A 24,155-nucleotide genomic window follows, 5' to 3' on the forward strand; every position below is an offset into this window, starting at 1 on the left:
TACATTTCATTTTCCCAAACTGAGTAAATGGATTTTTTTTATTTACTTTAGCTTTATATAATATATATATACACTAATAAAAAAGTTGATTTGATTCAAGAGAAAAAATCTTGAACCAAGAATTCCATTTCGAAGAAAATGATTTTCTTGAGTCAAGGGAAAAAATTCTTCAGCCAAAAAATTATTCTTGGGTCAAGTTAATTCCTCTTGGATCAAGAATTTTTGCTCTTGCATCAAGTCAACTTTTTTATAAGTGTGTATATATATATATATATATATATATATTGGGGATGTGCAAATTGTGTTCGAATTGAATATAACCATAAATTTTCCGAAAAATTCGTCAATTTTCGAAGTATCTGAAAGTTTTCGAATTATTAGATTCGAAATTCGATAAGTATCAATTTTAATAAGGATTTATATATGTCTCTTTGGAAATTTTTGTTTAAAGAAAAAAAAAAGTTTGTTCGATGGCTTATTATTTATTTTGATCTTTTAACAAATTTGTATACAATGCAATTATTATATAATTTCAATTTAACATTGGATATTTTTCAACATTTAGTTTTTTACAGAAGAGAGTTTTTTTTACAAAAATACAATAATCTGTTCACAAATTGAAGAAATTTTATTTTGATACAGTTTATTTTTACAACTTTTATTTATTTTCATAATTAATCTATACCCCGTAGAATATTTAGTGCGTCAATAAAATATTTAGTCATTAATACCCGCAAAATTAATTTTTTCAAAAAATTTATAATTTAAATGGATACCCGGACAAAAATGACCCAACGGAGTAAGGATTAATTTTACAACCGAAATTCATTGATAAAATTTTATCGTTAACCCCTTTAAAGTGCTTTTAAAATATATAAAATATAAATATAAAATATACTCACATTTTTGAGCTGTATAATTTCAAAAAATCCTAAGGAAACTGACCCACGTCCAGAAATTACACAACTGCAAATTCAAAAATTTCATAAATGTTTTGAATTAAAACGCCTTACTCTGCTCTCATTTCATACATTCCTACGAGCACATATATAATTGTAAGAATGTAGGAAAGAGTAGAATGAGGCGTTTCAAATAAAACCTAGAAGTGAGCAAAGTATTCAAATTATTCGAAAAATTTATTTTTCACTCCACATTTAATCTAAAATTTTTTCGCAATCCGGATTCAAATTTCTAAATTCATAGTAATTTTCAATTCGAACATCCCTAAAAACGCACAATAAACTTGAAGTTTAAATTTCTGTTACTTGATTTTCGAATATTTCTCCGAAAGTGAATTTATGTAAAACACGCACTGGTAAAACTAAAAAATTGACTGAAGAATCAGAAAAGCTGTTTAAATATTTATGCAAAGCTGATTAGTATTTGAGGCAAAAAGCTGATTATTTATTATTTATATGGTATAAGCAAGAGTATTTTGTTTATTTATAGCGTAAGTGAGTGTGTTTTAATTATTTATTTATAAAATGTTAAGATAGTATGGAAATGGTCTGGATTGAATGATCGTAGAATCAAGACTGGCGTCGTCAGACACCATAATAACAAAAGTTTGCTACTTATTGATCAAATTCGAAGTCTCCGTGCAGGAGAAATCGTTAAGTAAAGTACGTTTCGTGACATAAATTATTAGTTTTGTTTATTTTCATAAGCCAGAGAGCGGCACCGAGTGACATCATGTTACAAAAATACTGCGAAATAGCTTTCAATTCATAATTTTTCAAATTTCCAGCGAATTTCCACTTTCCTACAAAGCTAACAATGTGCGAAAACCCAATAGTTTTGAATAATTTGTGTAATAAGGCAATTTTCCGATGGAATAATTAAGGAGAATTTGTGAAAACGACCAAATCAACTGAGCAATAAATGAAATAACAAAAAAATAATACAACTTTGAATGTAAGTAAGTTGGTACCGTGGTACTGTAACAGCAGAACAGGAAAAGGGATCGCGTGCAACGTCAGTTGTTTGCTGGCTACAAATATTCCGTGCGTCTCGTGACAATAGACTCGACATGCGACCTTACTTTCAACCAAAGACATCTTGGATTCTATCGGAGCTTAGTTGCAATCCAGCTGCTAAGTCTTTATCATCCATGATTTCCAATGAAAATCTCAAAAAAAAAAAAACATCACTATTTTGTCAAAAGTAATTAGACATATAATTAACCGTGGATACTGTTTTTAAGAATCGACTATGGTGGGACCAGAGTCGCCAACTGATCACCGTCTCGAGTATATCGGGACGTGTATTCAAAAGTCACTGAAACTGAAGCCCGAAAAATGGAGCCGTTTATTGCTGACTGAGGACTATCGCAATGCCATTTTGGATTTTTTGGATAACTCGTACCCTGCGGCTCTTTTCGTTGTGCTGACACCCAATGCACAGCTTGTGGCCTCTTGCAATTTTCCGATACCGTGCCAGCGCACGAAGGGTAAGTCCACGGGCTTGCATTTCTGTCGGTAATAAAATTTGTAATCTAATGAATAATGATAATCAGTAGGGTTTTGATTGAAATTACAGGAACTTATGCAGTCAAAGTAAGAATGACTCCAGTACCGAAAGACGTCGAAGGTTGCGCATCGATGCTAATTTTGGGCGACTTATCAAACCGCGTTGTCGACGAGCTGGCAACTCTTGTTGACAATGTTTACGCGCCATTGCTCTGTAAGTCGGAGAATCACAAAGATCTACCGGAAGTGGCTGTTCAAGATATCAGCAGACAAGTTCATTTGATCAGGGGAACTCTGTATCAGGTTGGATTTTGTTTGGTGGTTTATTGGCTTGCTATATTTTCTATAAAACTTTTGATCTTAGGTCAAGGGTCAAGTTAATGGTAGGACCGTATTACCAATGCCGGCGGGATTAGAAAAAGTTGTGGAGGTCGAAAAGAAAGTTAGCGAAGAAGGTCCGCAAGCTGTTGATCTCTATTTGAAAAGTGCCATCGAAGGTGTCGTTATAAAATGGGCTTATTTGGTAAACGATGTCGTAACCCAAGAATCGAGTGCGGCTTTCGATAACGGCCAGAACCCAACTCCAAATGTTGAAATTGAGTATTGGTCGAAACGTCTTACAAACTTGAGGTTTCTGTTATCAATAAATACTAGTATATTAACAATTATTTATAATCATAGCTCTAATTTTTCCTTACTCTTTCACAATATAACGTAGGTATATATTTGATCAATTACGTGAAGATCGGGTCCGTAAAATGGCAATAATCTTAGAAAAGACAGACAGTGCTTACTATCCATGTTTCCGTACATTGTTCAATAATGTAGTGTGCTCACTTGCTGAAGCTAAAGAGATATCAATGTACTTGACACCCCTGAGAAAATCCTTCAAAGCTATTGAGGAAATTGATTTTTCAGAGGCTAAGCCCTTAATGTCGACGGTGATACACGTTGTCGGTTTAGCTTGGGCTAAAGCACGTTATTATCAAAATTCAACGAAATTGATAATTTTGTTTCGTCAAATTTCCAACCTGTTGATACAATCTGCACGTAAATTTTTAGACCCATCTTCCATTTTTCAAAGTGATGTCGACGAAGCTTTGCAACGCGTCCAAATTTCACGAAGTAATTAACGTCAAAAATATTTTTAATACAGCCGACTACTCGTCATAAACCTGTCCATAATGAACATCTTCCTCTACGTTTCCTAGACCAGGCTTATGACGAATAGTCGACTGTAACACATACGGGCATAATTTCTGTAAGTATATTTATTTTCTAAAGGCGTTCTAGAAGAATTCAAATACCAATTTGAAAAAGCGCGGGCTAAGCCCGGCATGAAACCAGATTCCCCACCATGGACATTCAATTCATCGGCAATATTTAGCCGGCTTGACGAATTCCTAAAACGTCTTGCAGATATCGAGTGGTTATTCCGCACGGTATTAGAATTCTCAAAGCTTGAAAAAATAGAAATTGGTGGAATACTTGGCCGTTCGTTAAGCTTACGTATCGTCGCTGTTGTAAAGGAATTTCAATCATTGTTTGCGTCTTTCTCAGCCCGAGCTAGCGATGTGCTTGAACCTGACGACGAATCTTTTGCCGTCGACTGTGCCAAATTTAGTGAATCAATCACAGACCTAGACAGTAAATTGGCCGCTATACTTTGCCAAGCTTTTGACGATTGCAGCAATTTGGAGAGTGCTTTCAAGGTTTACTGTCATTATATATTTTTATTGTCATTTGTTTGCTACACTTCTATACTTCTGTTGTTCTTATAAAATATGTAATGCATAATCAAGTAGTTGGCTTTTGTACAAACTTTTTACCCTATCCATTAAATTTACTATCCTTAAACTTTTTTTTCTGCTCTACTGTGGGCTCCTTTAAAAGGGGAATAATTTCAGCTGATCAATATCGCCGGTACTGTACTAAATCGACCGGTTATTCGCAACCAATTTACCGATCGTTATTCACGTATTTATGAGCTACTTAATAATGAGCTTACGATGATTGAAGTACTGTTCAATCGCGGTGTACGGGATGCATTTCGTGATTTACCGGGGCTCGCTGCAGCCTTGCAATATACGAGTATGCTCAGACAACGTATCAATCTTCCAATGCAGTCATTCAAAACTCTACAGGCTTCGTAAGTAGACATGACGCATGATTTACGAAGGATCATTTTTTCAAGTAGATGTAAGGAATGAAATCCATTAATCAGTTGCTTGATTGCAGTATTGTTGAGAGCAAACAAGGAAAAGAAATAAAAGAAAGATATGAAAGATTGATTAAGTTACTCAGTGATAATGATACTAGGCTCATTGAAGAATGGACATCGCTCGTACCGGATATTGTCAAAAGAGGATTACAATACACCTTATTAACCCGGGACCGCGTTTCTATTTTGTTGAAACTAAATTTTGATACTGACTTACTCGCCGTTTTGGTGGAAGTCACTTATTTGAAAAAATATTCACAGGCTGAAATTCCCGAAATAGCACTAAAAGTATGTTATACATTTTGTTTATGAACTTATTTTTGGTGGATTAAAAGACTTGAATTTTCAGGTCGCTGAGAAATCCGAAACTTTCAGAAAATTTCGTAACCATTTGGGGACAACAGTGACTGCTTACAACGACATCCGACGTACGTCTTGTCAAATAGAGTACAATCTTATTGAATTAGAAGTTGCGAGAATTGATTCGATGATAGCACGAGGTGAGAAAGAACTCTGTTGGGATTCGGATAATCTGGCTGATTACATTAATGAGCTGGGAATACTCGTCCAAAGTCTGTGGAAACGATTGAAGGCCATCCAATCCAATGTTAACAAAATTCATGACATTCTTGAACCTTGGACCCGGACTCCTCTGATTGAACGCAAAGATCATCGTAAAGATACGCTGCTTGCATTGGATGAAAGGGCTGAAAATGTAGCTAAGCGATACTCAGACATTAGAAAAGCATCCGAACAAATTCACGCGTTGCTGGAAGAAAACAAAAGCCTCTTTGAAATATCATCAGAAGTCGACGCTGCTTGGGAGCAATACGTTGAATATGTCGATGATATGGTTATCGAATCGCTGAGAAAAATTGTTGGATGTTGTCTAAGCTATCTTTCGGAAAATATGGATCCGGCTGGACAAAGGGAGCCATTGCTAGAAGCCAAATTGGAACTAAGAGAACCGGATTTGTATTACGAGCCTTCTTTAGATCCCGACGACTCGGATAGTCTTGAGCAGTTGATTGTAGGTTTGCTTAGTGATATTATGAATATGGCGACACTTGTTACGAGATTGAAAAAAGACGCGCCAACTTATGGGGACGACATTGAAATGGATGCTGACATCAAGGCTATGAAAAGCGAAATTTTGTCTAGTGTCAATAAGGCCATTGATGAAGCCACTGAATTTTGTGGAATATTCGAAGGTAAAAAAATTTTATAGAAATCTTAGAACCTTTATAAAGTATCTGAAATTTTTAGTTTACAATTTTCTGACCCCTTAGGAAAGTTATGGGTCAATAGAACTAGCTGAATTTTTGTAGTTTTTTTTTTTAAGAACTACTACTAAAGCCTTAAAACTTTAAGTTATTCATAGTATAGCTTATTGCAACTAATTGTCATAATTAAATTTAGGATATGCGTATCTGTGGTTAGAAGACCGTGAAATAGTGATGCAACAGTTTTTAGAGTACAGTCGTCAATTGACCATTGAAGAAATGGAAATGATAGCGTTGCTAGATCCAAAAGCGCCCCAAAAAGTAACCCCTCGAATGGATCAATTCCGGGAGCAGATTGACTTGTATGAGGGTCTATACCTCGAGATTGAAGAGATGAAACCATCACGAATTTTTTGCGGATGGTTTAGAGTAAATCTCCGACCCTTCAAACAATCCTTGCTCAATACCGTATGCAAATGGTCCAGTATGTTCAAGAAACATTTAGTAGAACGAGTCACAACCAGTTTATCTGATCTCGGAAACTTTATTCGGTGAGGCATAAACATATATTTTATTGATTACCCATTTCCTTTATTACCCGCAACCTTTTCAATCGGATTCGTCAGTTACTCCCTATGTTTATTGCCTCTAAAGTATATTCTCTATTGAAATACTCACGGGAAAAAATTAATCAACAGATTGGCTGACGAAAGTTTACTGCAACAAATACAACCAGGCGATTACACCGGGCTAATAAGTGTAATGGGTTATTTAATGCAAATAAAAGAACGTCAGCCGACGACAGACGAAATGTTTCAACCTCTACAAGAAACAATCGAGCTTTTAAAGTTCTACGATCAAGATATCCCAGAAGAAGTTAATGTTTTTCTACAAGAATTACCAGAACAATGGGCCAATACCAAAAAACTAGCTTTGATTGTAAAACAACAGGTGGCGCCACTGCAAGCGGGTAAATTCTTAAGCCTCTGAATCTTCTGATTCATTATACTAATAATGATAATAATTATTATTAACAAATATAAAATAGGGGAAGTGTCAAGGATTCGGGGAAGAATATCAGCATTCGACACGACAATCTGCCACTACCGTGAAGCATTTCGTCGCTACGCATTCTTTAGATACGACTGCGAAAACGCCTACGGATTATTGGACGAAGCTGACAGAGAACTTTGTATGCTAGAGAGACAAATGAAAGATATACAGGATTCAGCGTCACTATTCGAAGTCTCAGTGCCCGAATTCAAACAATTGAAACAATGCAGACGTGAACTAAGGATGCTTAAACAATTATGGGATTATGTGTTTATAGTTCGCAGTAGCATTGAGGGATGGAAAACAACACCATGGAGGAAAATAGATGTAGAGAATATGGATATTGAGTGCAAGAAGTTCGCCAAGGAAATTAGAGGTAATACAAATCTCAATTTTTATGATATTTACTGTTTATTTAACGGTAGCAACAGAAAATTAGTCCATAAAATACTAACTAATGTATTTATGGATCCTAGTTGCACTAGATAAGGAAATGAGGCCATGGGATGCATACGTTAAATTAGAAGCGACTGTTAAAAACATGCTAACGTCATTGCGTGCCGTTGGGGAGCTACAAAATCCCGCAATACGCGAAAGACACTGGAGACAATTAATGAATAGCACTAAGGTATACTCCGCTTAATTATATCCTCTAATAATTAGACCTCGCTATCTATAAAACAATATTTTGTATTAATTATACTGGAATCTGGCTAAGCGCCCAGTTTCTGGTCCTTTCAGAATCAAAAAATTGTCATATTTAGTTATAGTATATTTATATATATATATCTATCAATTCAAAATATTAGTTTATAGTTTCGCACATACATTCGCTGTATATACGCTATCGGTGTTACAGAGATTGGGTGACATGACTCCGGAAATGACCGTAAGTCCACTGTACATAAACGCACGGTATAATTATTTATAATCATATATTTTCATTATTTTAACACTTTTATAAGCTGAATATCTTTCAATAAATCACTTTTGTAACCCATACTCGAAATAGTCGCTATTAGTTGCCTTTAGCCAGCAGCTAAAAATATTAGATATGACCTCGGGTAATAAAAATACCTACTAGTTTAAATTGTGACGCCAGCCATGCATAAAATTTATTTTTTAGTTGCATGGGCTATAGCTAGCGTGCAAAAAATATCGAAGGTACTCGTTGCGCCATCTTGTGATGAAATTTTTCGCTATATTTAGTGCCCTTCATTACCTGCGGCGATAACATGCCGTTTATATGCACTCATTGGCCTACTCTTCGAGTATTTTCACAAAAATATGTATATATCGAGTACAATTTCCTATAAGACGCTCATTGTGCTGACAACGTCTACAATTGGAGTCTTATACAGAATCGCACTCAATATATAAAGTACTGTTATAAAACTATATCATCACAATCATTGTTACTGTAGCACATTATATTTTTATTTGCCTACAATCATATTGAGCATTAATTAGATCATAATCATGAATCATTGTAAATTTATATGCAATAAAATACATTTGATCAAAGCTTCACTTTTATTCATTTCACATCATCTGACTCCTGCACATTAATAAAATACTATTTTTGACATCTGAAGGAAAAGTTCGAACTCTAAATATTTTCCTAGGAGTACAATAAACTGTTTTTAGATTTAATCATTTTTTTTCTATCATGAAAAACAATAATTAGGATGGATCGTATTGAGAAAATGATTTAACATTAGGTACGTTTTGTAATGGATGATTCGACGACGCTAGCAGATTTGCTGGAGTTAAATCTCCACGAATGTGAAGAAGAGGTAAAAAATATTGTTGATAAAGCGGTTAAGGAAATGTCAATGGAAAAGTATTTGCGTGAATTAAATGCCACGTGGTCGATAATGGAGTTCGAACGTGAGATCCATCAACGAACGGGAGCCGTTTTACTGAGGGCTAGTGAAGAGTTGATAGAAACACTTGAGGAAAATCAGGTCATTAGATTTAACGAATGAATTGTTTATTTCAAATTAAAATTATGTCGGGTTCCCTAAATGAATTTTTGAATTCAGGTCCAGTTGCAAAATTTGATAACCTCAAAATTCATTGCCCACTTTTTAGAAGAGGTGTCAGCATGGCAAAAAAAACTAAGTGTTGCTGATCAGGTTACGACCGTTTGGTTTGAGGTCCAACGGACATGGATGCATTTGGAAAGTATTTTTTTATCATCCGAAGATATAAGAAAGCAGCTACCGGTCGACGCAGATCGTTTTAACAAAATAGATGCAGAATTTAAGAAAATGACTGCAGAGATGGCAAAGACGCCTAATGTCGTCGAGGCAACCAATCGTGAGGGTTTGGCAGCAGCTCTAGATGTATTGCAACGCGAGCTGGTTCTCTGTGAAAAAGCATTAGCTGAATACTTGGAAACGAAACGTCTCGCGTTTCCACGTTTTTATTTCATATCTTCCACTGATTTGCTAGACATACTTTCCAATGGAAATCAGCCGGAAGTAGTAGCTAAACATTTGACTAAATTATTTGACTCGATGGCAAGACTCAAGTTTGATGATAGTAACGATAAAGTAAAACGTGCAGTCGGTAAGAATAAACCAACAAACTAGTAGATTTTAATAATAAATTAAATTAGATGATAACAAACTTTTTTTCAAGGAATGCATGCTAAGGATGGCGAATACGTTGCATTTACAAATTGCGAAATGTCCTGCGACGGAGCCGTCGAAGTCTGGCTGAACCGGTTGCAGCATGCGATGCGTGCATCAACTCGCCACTATTTCAGCGAAGCTGTGGTAACCTACGAGGAAAAGCCACGTGAGCAATGGCTCTTTGATTACCCAGCTCAGGTCTCTTTGTGTGGAACTCAAATCTGGTGGACTACAGAAGTTAATCTAGCGTTTTCGCGTCTTGAGGAAGGTTACGACAATGCCCTAAAAGATTATCTTAAAAAACAAATTTTACAACTGAGCACACTGATTACTCTTCTGTTGGGTGAACTCAGTAAACAAGATCGTCAAAAAGTCATGACCATTTGCACTATTGATGTCCACTCGAGAGACGTAGTGGGGAAACTAGTTCAAGCTAAAGTTGAAACTGCCCAAGCATTTCAATGGCAAAGCCAACTGCGTCATCGTTGGGATGACAAAGAGAAAGATTGCTTCGCTAACATTTGCGATGCTCAGTTTAAATATTCTCACGAGTATTTAGGCAATACTCCCAGGTAACTGAAAAATTTACTTTTATATACCTTTTGCATTAGAATCTGGTGCTAATTTTGAACTAATGGTTATTGTATGTTTATAGACTCGTAATAACTCCATTGACAGACAGATGTTACATCACATTAACACAGTCATTGCATTTGGTGATGGGCGGAGGGCCAGCAGGTCCAGCTGGAACGGGAAAAACCGAGACAACAAAGGATTTGGGTCGCGCCCTAGGTATCATGGTCTACGTATTCAACTGTTCTGAGCAAATGGACTACAAATCGTGTGGCAATATTTACAAAGGGCTCGCCCAAACTGGCGCTTGGGGATGTTTCGATGAGTTCAATCGTATTTCCGTTGAAGTGTTGTCTGTCGTTGCGGTCCAGGTTAAAAGTGTCCAGGACGCTATACGCGACAAGAAGGAAAAATTCAATTTCATGGGTGATATCATAGGCTTAGAACCGACTGTTGGAATATTCATAACCATGAATCCTGGCTACGCTGGACGTACAGAGCTCCCAGAAAATCTGAAAGCGCTATTTCGGCCTTGTGCTATGGTCGTGCCGGATTTCGAACTCATTTGCGAGATCATGCTGGTCGCCGAAGGTTTTCAAGATGCCCGTGTACTGGCGCGAAAGTTTATTACGCTATACACACTTTGTAAAGAATTACTGTCGAAACAGGACCACTATGATTGGGGACTAAGAGCTATCAAGTCGGTGTTGGTCGTTGCTGGTAGTTTGAAACGTGGTGATCCAGACAGACCCGAGGAAGAAGTTTTGATGCGAGCTCTACGTGATTTCAATATTCCTAAAATAGTTACTGATGATTTGCCAGTATTTATGGGTCTAATCGCTGATCTGTTTCCCGCGTTAGATGTCCCTCGGAAACGGGATGTAGAGTTTGAGAAGACGGTCAAACAAGCTGCTGCAGACTTACTTCTTCAACCCGAAGATGGGTTCATCTTGAAAGTCGTCCAATTGGAAGAATTACTAGAAGTCCGCCATTCGGTTTTCATTGTCGGTACTGCAGGTTGTGGAAAAACCCAAGTATGGCGAACTCTGTTCCGTACTTATCAAAATATAAAACGCAAGCCCATGTACAATGACTTGAACCCTAAGGCAGTTACCAATGACGAACTCTTTGGAATAATAAACCCAGCAACACGTGAATGGAAAGACGGGTTGTTTTCAGTTATCATGAGAGAGCAAGCGAATTTAGGCGGAGAAAATCCCAAATGGATAATTTTAGACGGTGATATTGACCCGATGTGGATCGAGTCCCTAAACACTGTCATGGACGACAATAAGATTCTAACTCTTGCCAGTAATGAAAGAATAGCTTTAACACCGGCAATGAGACTGCTTTTCGAAATCTCTAACCTACGAACAGCGACACCTGCTACGGTTTCACGAGCAGGAATTCTGTATATAAATTCTCAAGATCTTGGATGGAATCCCTATGTGACCAGTTGGGTTGAAACTCGGACGATCCCCGCGGAGAAATCAAATTTAGTGACTCTATTCGACAAATACATTCCAATTTGTTTAGAGACTTTGAGAACGAGGTTCAAAAAAATTACGCCGATCGCAGATATGGCACACGTCGAAATGCTTTGCCATTTACTGCACTGTCTGCTAAGACCAGAATTAACAGCAGTTGAGTTCTCAAAAGATCACTATGAATTATACTTCGTCTTCGCTGCAGTCTGGGCATTTGGATCTGCTATGTTCCAAGATCAGACTGTCGATTATCGTGTAGAATTTACAAAGTGGTGGGTCAATGAGTTCAAGCAAATAAAATTCCCAGCACAGGGGACCGTCTTTGACTACTACATTGATTCTGAGACAAAAGAATTCACTCCGTGGTCTGAACGCGTTCCTAGATTTGAACTGGACCCAGATATGCCATTGCAGGCTGCCTTAGTCTACACCTCAGAGTCCATTAGAATAAAATTTTTCCTAGATTTACTGATGGCTGAAAAACATCCCGTTATGTTAGTCGGTACAGCCGGATGTGGTAAAACGGTGTTGGTATCAGAAAAATTGTTACAACTGTCTGAAAATTACGCTGTTACAAACGTGCCATTCAACTTTTACACATCCTCCGAGATGTTGCAAAAAATCCTAGAAAAACCTTTGGAAAAAAAGGCTGGTCGTAATTACGGACCACCTGGCAGTAAGACCTTGATTTACTTCGTCGATGATATGAACATGCCGGAAGTTGATACTTACGGCACTGTTCAACCCCACACCTTAATCAGACAGCATTTGGACTACGGACACTGGTACGACCGCACCAAACTGAGCCTAAAAGATATCCATAACTGTCAGTATGTGAGTTGCATGAACCCGACTGCTGGGTCATTCACCATAAATCCAAGATTGCAAAGACACTTCGCTGTCTTTGCTGTCAGTTTTCCCAACCACGATTCATTGACGACAATTTACTCGTCCATTCTCTCCCAACATCTTGCCAATCTAGAGCACAGATTCCCACTCTGTGTTACTGATCTCTGTAATAATATTGTCCAAGCCACTCTGCAGCTGCATAACCGATGTGGCCAAGTGTTTTTACCAACGGCTACTAAGTTTCACTACATATTCAACTTACGTGAGTTGTCGAATTGCTTCCAAGGAATGCTATTCAGTGGCAATGAGTGTCTGCAACAGCCATGTGATTTGATACGACTGTGGATGCACGAAACGCATCGTATATATGGAGACAAACTTACAGATGAGAAGGACATCGATAGTTTTGGCAAACTGCAGATAGATATAATTAAAAAAAATACCGAAGAAATTGACGAGACTGCAGTGTTAGAAAAACCCAACATTTACTGTCATTTCGCGGGTTATTTGAATGTTCATGTATCAGAATTTCGCTGGCGTTGATTAGTAGGTGTCGTAAACTTTTTGTTGATTGCAGGTGGTGTAGGCGAGCCAAAGTACATGCCAATTAAAAATTGGGTTGATCTGCATCGCCTGTTGTCAGAAGCTCTTGTCAGTTACAATGATTTGGTGGCAGCGATGAATTTAGTTCTTTTTGAGGACGCAATGATGCATGTCTGTCGGATTAACAGAATTCTTGAGTCTCCGAGAGGTAGCGCTTTGCTTGTAGGAGTCGGGGGCTCGGGAAAGCAAAGTTTGTCTAGGCTCGCTGCTTTTATCAGTTCGCTAGAAGTTTCTCAGATTCAATTGCGCAAAGGATATGGCGTGCTTGATTTGAAAATGGAACTTGCAGGCTTATACATGAAATCGGGAATGAAAAATATTGGGATAATGTTTCTTATGACTGATGCGCAAGTTCCTAATGAACAGTTTCTTGTTTTGATCAATGATATGCTGGCTTCTGGTGAAGTCCCAGATTTGTTTCCAGAAGACGAAGTAGAAAATATTATTGCAGGTAATTTATGTGTAGGGAATATACTTCCGGTCAATTAAGTTTTTTTAAAATTTGAATTTGTCACAAAGGAGTACGGAATGAAGTCAAAGGGGCTGGGATATTAGACAGTCGCGAGAACTGTTGGAAGTTTTTTATCGATCGCGTCAGACGTCAACTTAAGTAAGTTGTCAAAAAAAAAAAAAAAAAGCGGAATGTTTAAGACTAATAGAGAATTTATTTTTTTAGAGTCGTTTTGTGTTTTTCACCAGTCGGTTCAACTTTGAGAGTTCGATCACGTAAATTTCCAGCAATTATTAACAGTACAATAATAAATTGGTTTCATGAATGGCCTCAGGAAGCGTTAATGTCTGTTTCAAAAAGTTTCCTCGAGGAATTAGATGAATTACCCGAAGATTGCAGGTTTGATTAAAATTAAACAAGCACGTAGTGTAATATTATTTTTATGGCTGTAAATTGGTGTAGAGTAAGTTTAGCAATTGACGATCAACGACGCGACAAATAATATTTTAGGGAGTCGGCTGCTAAGTTCATGGCCCATGCTCACACGACCGTGAACGCAACGAGCCGTCTCTATTTGGCGGGTGAACGACGTTACAATTACACGACACCCAAGTCGTTCTTGGAACAAATTAGCTTGTACATGAAGCTTCTTAAAGCCAAGGCGAGGGAATTGAGCGGGCGAATAGAGCGTCTAGAAAACGGCCTGGCCAAGTTGAGATCAACTGCTGCTCAAGTCGCCGAACTAAAGCAGAAATTGGCGATACAGGAAATCGAACTTAAGCAAAAAAACGAAGCCGCTGATAAACTTATTGCCATTGTCGGAATCGAAACGGAAAAAGTACAGAAAGAAAAAGCTTTAGGTAAATTTTAACACCCGCGATTACTTTCAAATACCTGGCCAACGATGCTAACAATTATTTTTAAAATTTTGTTCAGCGGATGAGGAAGAGACAAAAGTAGGAGTTATTGCCGAAGAAGTATTAAAAAAACAAAGGGAATGTGAAGCTGATTTAGTAAAAGCTGAGCCGGCATTACTAGCAGCTCAAGAGGCTCTAAACACTCTTAATAAAGCGAATCTCACAGAATTAAAGTCATTTGGATCACCACCGGGTGCCGTGACCAACGTCACTGCCGCGGTAATGGTACTTCTCGCACCTAGTGGCAAAGTGCCAAAGGACAGAAGCTGGAAAGCCGCCAAAGTACGTACGTTTGTTTTAATGACACATCGTACATTTTTATAACTAATTAAAAATATCTCACCTCACTCCATCATAAGACGTTAAACTTTTTAATTATATTTCCGCGAAATTACTATTATTCTTATTCTCATAACTGTAATAATTATTATTGATATGGCGGTGCATTTAAAATAGATTGTTATGGCTAAAGTTGACGCCTTCCTCGATTCGCTTATAAATTATGATAAAGAAAATATCCATCCCGAAGTTACAAAGGCAATTCAACCGTACTTAAAGGATTCGGAATTTGAACCAGAGTTTGTAAGATCAAAATCCGCAGCTGCTGCTGGATTATGCGCTTGGGTTATCAATATTATCAAGTTCTACGAAGTATTTTGTGATGTTGAACCGAAACGTAAAGCGCTGGCGCAAGCTAATGCTGAATTAGCAGCTGCTCAAGATAAATTGAGTGGCATAAAACGTAAAGTTATGGTAACTATATCATTATATTTATATATATTTCATTTTTAATTACTTTATCTACATCTAAGAAAAGCAAAAAACACTTTTAATGTCGTATGACGATTCAGTTTAACTAAAAAAAAAAATTAGGGCCTTTTTTACGCCAGTTTTTGTTGAAATAAGAAAAGGGTCAATTTTAGAGTAGGTAGTGAGACATTATAAATTAAGGTAGAGTTCGATAATTGATAATCTAATGTAAGTTTAAAAAAAAAACAGTAAATTGATAGTGAATAAATAATTGAGATTAAATATACGTAGTCATTAGAGGAGCAATTAGCGAAGCTAACAGCGGACTTTGAACAAGCGACATCGGAGAAGCTCAAGTGCCAGCAGGAAGCAGACGCTACTAATGCAATAATCGCACTGGCTAATCGATTAGTCGGAGGTCTTGCCTCTGAGAATGTACGCTGGGCTGACTCAGTAGCTAAGTAAGTATAATTATCTTGAATGCACAATTTGATAGAGGACTAGTCATATATATTCACTCGCAAAACACATCTAAAGCACGTTGCCCGAAATCAACTTACATCAATTATTCAAATTTAACAGTTTGAAGCATCAAGGCGAGACACTACCCGGTGATGTTTTACTTGTAACGGCATTTATATCCTATGTAGGATGCTTTACTAAATCATTTCGCCAGGATCTGCTTAATCGACAATGGTTGCCCGCTTTGAAAGCCATTGAACCACCTGTGCCAATTACCGACGGTCTTGATGTCTTGACGCTACTGACCAACGACACCCAAATTGCTAAATGGAACAATGAAGGTCTTCCGAATGACCGAATGAGCACTGAAAATGCAACTATTCTATCTAATTCTGACCGCTGGCCGCTGATGATTGACCCGCAAGTAGGAATAATTTATTTAGTTTAATCTATTAACCATCTAAGGCTACGCCTCTGTAATTAGACACTTCAAATGTTTTAAAATTGGCGGCATTTTTTGAAAATTCAATTCGTAAAATCCCGGCTTGAAAAATTTGATCTGTTTTAAGTAAAATAAAAATTTTAAGTTAGTTCTGTTAAATTCTACTTTTTATTTGTATGATAAATATGTAAAATTTAATCAATAATCTTCTCTTTGATAATTTTTAGCCTCGTTTTGGTCACCTTTAGATAAAAAATCATTATTTAGTCTGTTTTTGATCATTCATAGATAAAAAAAGAGCATAAAATTTAAAAAAAAATTTAAAAACAGCCCACAATCTAGTCAGACTAAAATTACATCAAATTTTACGACCCGGGATGCGCACTTGAGGTGTCTATTTTTTAATTATAAAAATTTTGTGTGTTTTTCTATTAAATTTATACAAAAATCAGCTCCAAGGCATAAAATGGATAAAACAAAAATACGGCGACGAGTTGCGAGTAATAAGATTAGGGCAACGTGGTTATCTGGATGTTATTGAACAATCACTGGCACAAGGGGCGACTGTTTTGATAGAAAACATCGGCGAGTCAGTGGATCCTGTTCTTGATCCGCTTCTCGGGCGTAATTTGATAAAAAAAGGCCAGGCAATTAAAATAGGGGACAAAGAAGTAGAGTACAACAAAACATTCCGTCTTATACTGCATACAAAGCTCGCGAATCCTCATTACAAACCCGAAATGCAGGCTCAAACAACGCTAATTAATTTCACCGTCACACGAGACGGTCTAGAGGATCAACTTCTTGCAGAAGTCGTCAAAGTCGAACGCCCCGACTTGGAGGAACTGAAAGCCGATCTCACAAGGCAACAAAATGACTTCAAGATCACCTTAAATGGGCTCGAGGATTCGCTTTTATCGCGGTAAGTTTGTTTTCAGCTTAGGAAAATTCATTTTGCTTTACGCATAATCAGTTTATTTAGTAGCAAATTAATTTTTTCCAAGGCTGTCATCTGCGGACGAAAATGTTCTCGGCGACACGGCATTGGTGGAAAATTTAGAGACAACCAAGCGAACGGCTGCCGAAATAGAGCGAAAAGTAACGGAAGCACGAGGCACAAGCAAAGAAATCGATGCCGCACGTGAACTGTATCGTCCAGCAGCGGCACGTGCATCTTTGCTGTACTTTATATTAAACGAGCTCAACACAATAAACCCGATATATCAATTTTCATTGAAGGCCTTCAGTGTCGTCTTTCAGAAGGCCATTGTCAAGGCCGACCCGGCGGCCGATGTCTCAGGCAGAGTAATTAATTTGATTGAATGCATAACTTATTCCGTTTTTATGTACACAACACGAGGACTGTTTGAGTGTGATAAATTAATATTTACATCGCAAATGGCATTTCAAATATTATTAACAAGACGTGAAATATCGCCAACGGAACTTGATTTTCTTCTTAGATTCCCCATTGTTCCTCACGTCACGTCACCCGTTGAATTTTTGACTAATTCCAGCTGGGGTGGAATACGAAGTCTCGCTTCACGTGATGAATTTAGGTAATTTTACTTTTTTATTATACTTATTAGGGGATTATTATTTTTAGAATTATGCCAGATATATATTTTACCCAGCATGTTATGATAAATTTTATTGTAAGCAGTCATTTTTCAATTGATTTTAAATAGTTAAATTAATATTTTCAACAGCTGAACAACAGCCGCATGAAAATATATATGGTAAACATATATTAAAAAATATATGTTACAGATACAAATATATATGTGAAAATACATGAAATCTTATGTAGAACTATACATAGATTTTATTATATTTTTATATATGTTTCCTCTTATATGATTTCATATATTTCCGTATAACTTCAATATATTATTTATATATGGAAACAAATAAGAATACATATATAATTCATCATTATATGCCACGATATATGTACCATGTATTCTTTATAAATTTTTATATATTTTTCGATATATAGAATCATATAAGTCTCCCATATATGTAAGAATAAATAAAATCTATTCTTTTCTGTCTTTCTCTCTCTGTTATAAGATTCAAACATGTGTTCAGAATATATATGTGTGCTAGCTTACAAACTTACATATATAATTATCAATATATGTAATATATATATGTGCTAACATAAGTTTACATATATGATTATAAATATATATAATACATGTATTAATTTATAAACTTACGTATATAATTAAAAATATGAAAACTTACTATATTATATATATGAAAATATATATCGTTTTTGGCCACTTATATGGTCCCATATTGATCATATATTTTTCCATATATATTTATCTTACATAGTATTTTCATGCGGGTGTCCTCACAATATCACATTTTTAAAGTAATTTTTACTAAAAATTTATCTATATGTAATTCAGACTCTGGCTGGCAGTTGGCATTTTTGAAATCTGTACCAGCGATTGATTATTCGAGGGCGTTGAATAAAAGTAAATTTTTTACGAACGCGGTGTAAGCTTCCGATCGATTTGCAGCTCCTTGAAATAGGGGTTAGCTTAATATATTTGGTATTCATTGAATCGTTTGGGAGGAGCGATTTATAATAAAAGAAAAATATATATGTATATATATATATATATGTATAAAGGATTGTTATTTATCGATTTTTTAGGAATTTAGATAGAGATATCGAGACCTCATCGAAGAGATGGAAAAAATTTACCGAGTGTGAGTGCCCGGAACGTGAAAAATTTCCGCAGGAGTGGAAAAATAAGACTGCACTACAGCGGCTGTGTATATTGAGAGCTTTAAGGCCTGACAGGATGACTTACGCGATATCCGCATTTATTGAGGAAAAACTTGGTGTTAAATATGTCGAGGGTAAGACTGTGGAATTTGCTAAATCTTATGAGGAAACCAGTCCTTCGACTCCGATATTTTTCATCCTCTCCCCCGGAGTGAATCCACTCAAGGTACAGTTTGTTAATTAATTTCCCAAAAGCAACGATAGGGTGATCGATCAAAATGATTGATTTAGGACGTCGAGGACTTGGGACGTCGGTTGGGTTTTTCTATGGCCGCCCAAAATTTCCACAATGTGTCACTCGGTCAAGGACAAGAGACGGTCGCCGAGCATGCGATGGACATCGCGTCGAAAGCGGGCCACTGGGTGATCCTGCAGAATATCCATCTGGTTAAAAAATGGCTGCCACTGTTGGAAAAAAAATTGGAGGTTGCAGCTGAAGGATCTCATCCAGACTACCGTGTTTATATGAGCGCCGAACCAGCCAGCACTCCAGCGGGGCACATAATCCCTCAAGGTGTGCTTGAGTCCTCAATCAAGATCACGAATGAGCCGCCCACCGGGATGCAGGCGAACCTCCACAAGGCTCTCGACAACTTTACTCAAGAGACTCTCGAGATGTGCAGCAAGGAGGCCGAGTTCAAGGCGATCCTCTTTTCTCTGTGTTACTTTCATGCGGTGGTGGCCGAACGCCGTAAATTCGGCCCTCAGGGCTGGAATAAAATATATCCTTTTAATGTTGGCGATTTGAATATTAGCGTCAGTGTACTTTATAATTATCTTGAAGCGAGCCCTAGAGTACCCTGGGAGGACTTGAGATATCTCTTCGGCGAAATAATGTACGGAGGGCACATCACTGACGATTGGGACAGACGACTCTGCGTTTCGTATCTTGAGGAACTCATGCAGCCGGATTTGGTTGATGGTGAACTTCAATTGGCGCCAGGTATTTTTTCCTTTCCAATTTATATTTTTGAAAGTGTATTGTTTTACGTCTATTAGAACATTTTATCAATTTCAGTCCATAAATTTTATCAAAGTCAAAAAATAAATTTCGATAGGTCGTTTTCTATCTTTAGATGCTTTCTTTGCCGAATTTCCAAACATAGTAAGGGAAAAATTTTTAAAAATGGATACTTAGTATCTTTCATTCTTGAAAAATTCAAATGAAACAGTGTGTAAAAGACGCAATCACATAATTAATTTGAAAAATGGGTTCGACAATACTTTTATGCTACTATTCAAATAAGAATTTTATTTTATGCTTCATTAATTAAAATAAAGTATCAAATGTCCAAAAATAGAGCAGTTGTCAAGAATGGTACTTTTACCCTGTACTTCAAAAATTTAATTTTTGTCAGTTACTGTATTTTGAAGGGGCAGTCGATAACTTCTATAAAGGTGTGCGAATAGTGCGAACTTAGGAATTATGCGTATCGAATTGAATGAAATAATTCGAGGCATCGAATAAATCAAAAATTTTCTTTTAAGTGACTTAGAATTGTAATAATTTTTTGAATAATTCAAATTTGTATCAGAGGTAAATAGAGCTAAGATACGAATCTATGAAAATATTTTATTTTTTCTTACTTTAGAAACTGAACTCTCTATTAAATATAAATTGAATATTTGAAAGCTAATCAAAATTGTCTAAATTTGAATCGAGTAATTTTAAAAATTACAAATAATTCAAAAAATTTCAGATAATTCTAAAATTGACAAATATTAATTCGAATTATTAGAAAAATCGAATAGACATATTCGATTCGATTCAAACCCTATTTGCTCTCCAATAATAATTTTTTTTGAATTATTTATTTTGGTAAAAAAAATTTTTTTTACGATTGAAAATCAAACGACGATTCGATCTCTTAAATCTTAAATTAAATTAATCAGTAAATTTATTTGAATTCTTCGTGAAATAGTTGATAAATAAAAGTCAATAGAACATTTTTCAGAAAAAAAAATTCCTTTGTTTAAAAGAAACAATAGAAAGAATTCTTCTCTTTTGACAAAGGGTTTCCCGCGCCGCCCAATACCGACTTGGTAGGTTACCATGCCTACATCGACGAGGCAATTCCGCCAGAATCGCCCTATCTGTACGGTCTACATCCAAACGCCGAAATAGGATTCCTAACAACGACTTCAGAGAATTTGTTTAGGACAGTCTTTGAGATGCAGCCGAGGGACGCTGGGGATTCCGGGGGTCAAACAGTCACGAGGGAAGATAAAGTACATTTTAAATTTATTACTTGCAAACACATCGTAAATAAAGTACATCTTCTTAGTCATATAAATATTGGTGTTTTTGGTCAAAAGGTAAAACAAATTCTCGATGAAATCGTCGAAAAACTGCCCGAAGAGTTCAACATGATCGAGATAATGGCGAAAGTCGAAGAGCGGACTCCTTACGTGATTGTTGCCTTCCAAGAGTGCGAGAGAATGAACGGATTGACGGGGGAACTGAAGCGATCATTGCGTGAGTTAGATCTTGGATTAAAAGGCGAATTGACAATTACCTCAGACATGGAGGATCTTGAGAACGCTCTTTTCCTTGATCAAGTACCACCTGTTTGGTCACAGAGAGCGTACCCTTCTTTGTTGGGTCTCACTGCCTGGTTCGTTGATCTTCTGCTAAGACTCAGGGAATTAGAGACTTGGTCGACTGACTTTGCAGTAAGTCATGTATTAATTATACTATTAATTTAAACTGTTACGAAATCCTGAATTAATCTGTTCATTTCATTTTATTACAATCTGTTTTTACTCCTTTGGTCTTGTCGATTTCAGGCTTCATTAATTTGTTTTACAAAATGTTCCACATATTTTTCATGGCAGATTATTATGAGAAAAATTTGGAGTACTGTATTATAAAATTACCGGAGTTCAAATTTCATTTAAATTCAAATTCACTCCATAAGTCAGAGTTCCGGAATTTAAAAAAAAAATCACTGCGTATACGATGTCAATTTGAAATTTTTTCAGCGGAGTAGATTTTATTAAAATCCACATTCACTCTAAAAATTTTTACAGCGCATGTGAAGTTCATCAAAAATTTTGAATTATTTTTAAAATTGCAGCTTCCAGCCTCAGTATGGCTTGCGGGTTTTTTCAACCCCCAATCACTGCTAACCGCAATAATGCAGTCGACAGCAAGAAGACATGAGCTACCGTTAGACAAAATGTGTCTCCAGTGCGACGTCACTAAGAAAAATAAAGAAGACTTTACGTAACTATTTTTTTTAATCTCAAAAATCTTAATAAATTGACATCAGATAATTAATCAATAATTGTATGGATTAATAGAACTGCACCCCGAGACGGAGCTTACGTCCATGGAATATTTATGGAAGGGGCCCGATGGGAAGTAGCAGTGGGACTTCTAACAGACTCGCGACCCAAAGAATTGTTTCCCATGATGCCGGTGATAAATATACGGGCAATAACCCAAGACAAACAGGATCTAAGAAATATGTACGAGTGCCCTCTGTACAAAACACGGACACGTGGACCGACTTACGTGTGGACGTTTAATTTAAAGTCGAAAGACAAACCCGCGAAATGGACACTCGCGGGTGTCGCTCTGCTCCTTCAAATATAATTTATATATATAATAATTATCTTAATTAAAAGGAATTTAATGCGAAGATCGATGTCGAGTGAATTAAGTCGAAAAATAATTATTTTATAATTAATGTTGATATTCTCTTAGTTCTTACTTGCAGTCTTGTTTTAAATAAAGGGGATGATACAGCCCCATTGTAAAGTAAAATAAAGATCTGGGGTTAGTAAAAAAAAAGTTGTATTTATTATTCAGTTAAAATACTGCTCTTTTTTTTAAGAAGAAGATATAATCATTTAGTTCGGTCTGTTGAACAAATACTAAAGGAAATAAAATATAAAGAGCTTAACAATTTAATTTATGAATTAAAAGAGGGTGTAAGATAAAAAAATAAAAACAAAGAGGGATTGAATTTTTTATAAACAAAATTATGGAGAAGAACGCGGGTTTTTTTTCCGAGTATTTATGTTTATATAAAAAGTATCATTTTGGTAGATTTTAAGAGCTTGACATTAAAATTAAAATAACTAGGAAACAATGCGGAATTTGGAAAAACTTTATTAGAGATAGTTTGTAGGAAATAAAATTGTCTACAAAAAGTATTCTATGGTATTTTGTCTCAAGTATTATAGTTTCGCTGGAAAAGTGGAAAGATTTAAAAATTTACTATAAATTTGACTTTAAGCTCCAATAACTTTTGAACAGATAGATTTATCAAAAAATTATAAGAGGCTTTTTTTGTAGAGCATTCAATTCCCTACAAAAACGTGTCTACATATTTTTTTCTAGGACGCAAACTTAGCTAGTTATAAAAATCAGAAGACAGAAAAAAATTTTTTCCATGTTATTCTTATGAAAAATAGAAAAGTGTACATATATATGTATATAAATGTATGTGGGGACAAATAGAGATTAATTCTCTTTGATGATGATGAGTTTGATTTAGGTTCAACAGACTCCTAATTTCCCAAGACTTTTTCATCCCTGGACTGTAGGTCTCACTTGGGCATTTATTTACTTTTTTTTTTTTTTTTTCTCTATTTTCCTTGTCGTTATACTCCTTAGGGAAAATTCTCAAAAGGCTTTTATCGGACGATTCGGTGATTAGCCTCGAAACAGCTCAGCTCAGAAAGGACGGAGGTGGAGATGAAGCCGAGATGAGATGGAAGAGATGGCGAGAGGGTAAGAGGGTTCTGTTCCTTTGTCCCAGAATACGCGGTGTAGGACGACGAAAACGAGGAGCAAGACGATCGATCGTGCTGAAACTACCCACGCCGGCACTACCAACCTCAATCAGAGTTTTCATTAGCTCGCAGAATACGACGCAAGAAACCCTACCGGATGTCGAGTCGTTTAATTCATCGTTATTACTTTTATCAAGAGTTGAGTTAAGATACCTAATGATGTTATTAATATTATTATTATTACTACTGCTGTTAAATTATTAATTAATTTCAAATTTCAATCCATTATTTACCCAGTGGTCAATTTTTTTTTTTAACCTAATTTTGATATTTTTTTTTAAATAACCGACCTTCAAAAATACAATCAAAGAAGAATTTGATTTTCTAGTCTTATCCTAGACTAGACATTTTTTATATATTTATTTTGGCGCAAAAAACTTGACCGTGAAAATAATAAATTTCATATAA

General features: G+C 36.2%; 1 protein-coding gene across 1 annotated transcript; it reads left to right on the forward strand.

Annotated features, from left to right (window-relative positions):
• Positions 1 to 2,211: 2,211 nt before the first annotated feature.
• LOC103572626 (dynein beta chain, ciliary) lies at positions 2,212 to 22,542 on the forward strand. Its single transcript, XM_053739711.1, is given in 32 exon segments — positions 2,212 to 2,449; positions 2,539 to 2,771; positions 2,833 to 3,098; positions 3,187 to 3,602; positions 3,753 to 4,180; positions 4,376 to 4,617; positions 4,707 to 4,977; positions 5,039 to 5,900; positions 6,109 to 6,463; positions 6,611 to 6,882; positions 6,961 to 7,341; positions 7,442 to 7,593; positions 8,687 to 8,932; positions 9,011 to 9,539; positions 9,612 to 10,176; positions 10,260 to 13,015; positions 13,091 to 13,567; positions 13,636 to 13,726; positions 13,793 to 13,966; positions 14,078 to 14,427; positions 14,504 to 14,766; positions 14,941 to 15,237; positions 15,526 to 15,695; positions 15,817 to 16,120; positions 16,591 to 17,060; positions 17,143 to 17,697; positions 18,810 to 19,110; positions 19,176 to 19,887; positions 20,959 to 21,173; positions 21,261 to 21,617; positions 22,022 to 22,170; positions 22,248 to 22,542. Coding segments are annotated over 32 exon segments (13,392 nt in total).
• Positions 22,543 to 24,155: the final 1,613 nt, after the last annotated feature.

The sequence above is a fragment of the Microplitis demolitor genome, chromosome 5 (genome assembly GCF_026212275.2).
Source record: "Microplitis demolitor isolate Queensland-Clemson2020A chromosome 5, iyMicDemo2.1a, whole genome shotgun sequence".
Classification (NCBI taxonomy): Eukaryota; Metazoa; Arthropoda; class Insecta; order Hymenoptera; family Braconidae; genus Microplitis; species Microplitis demolitor.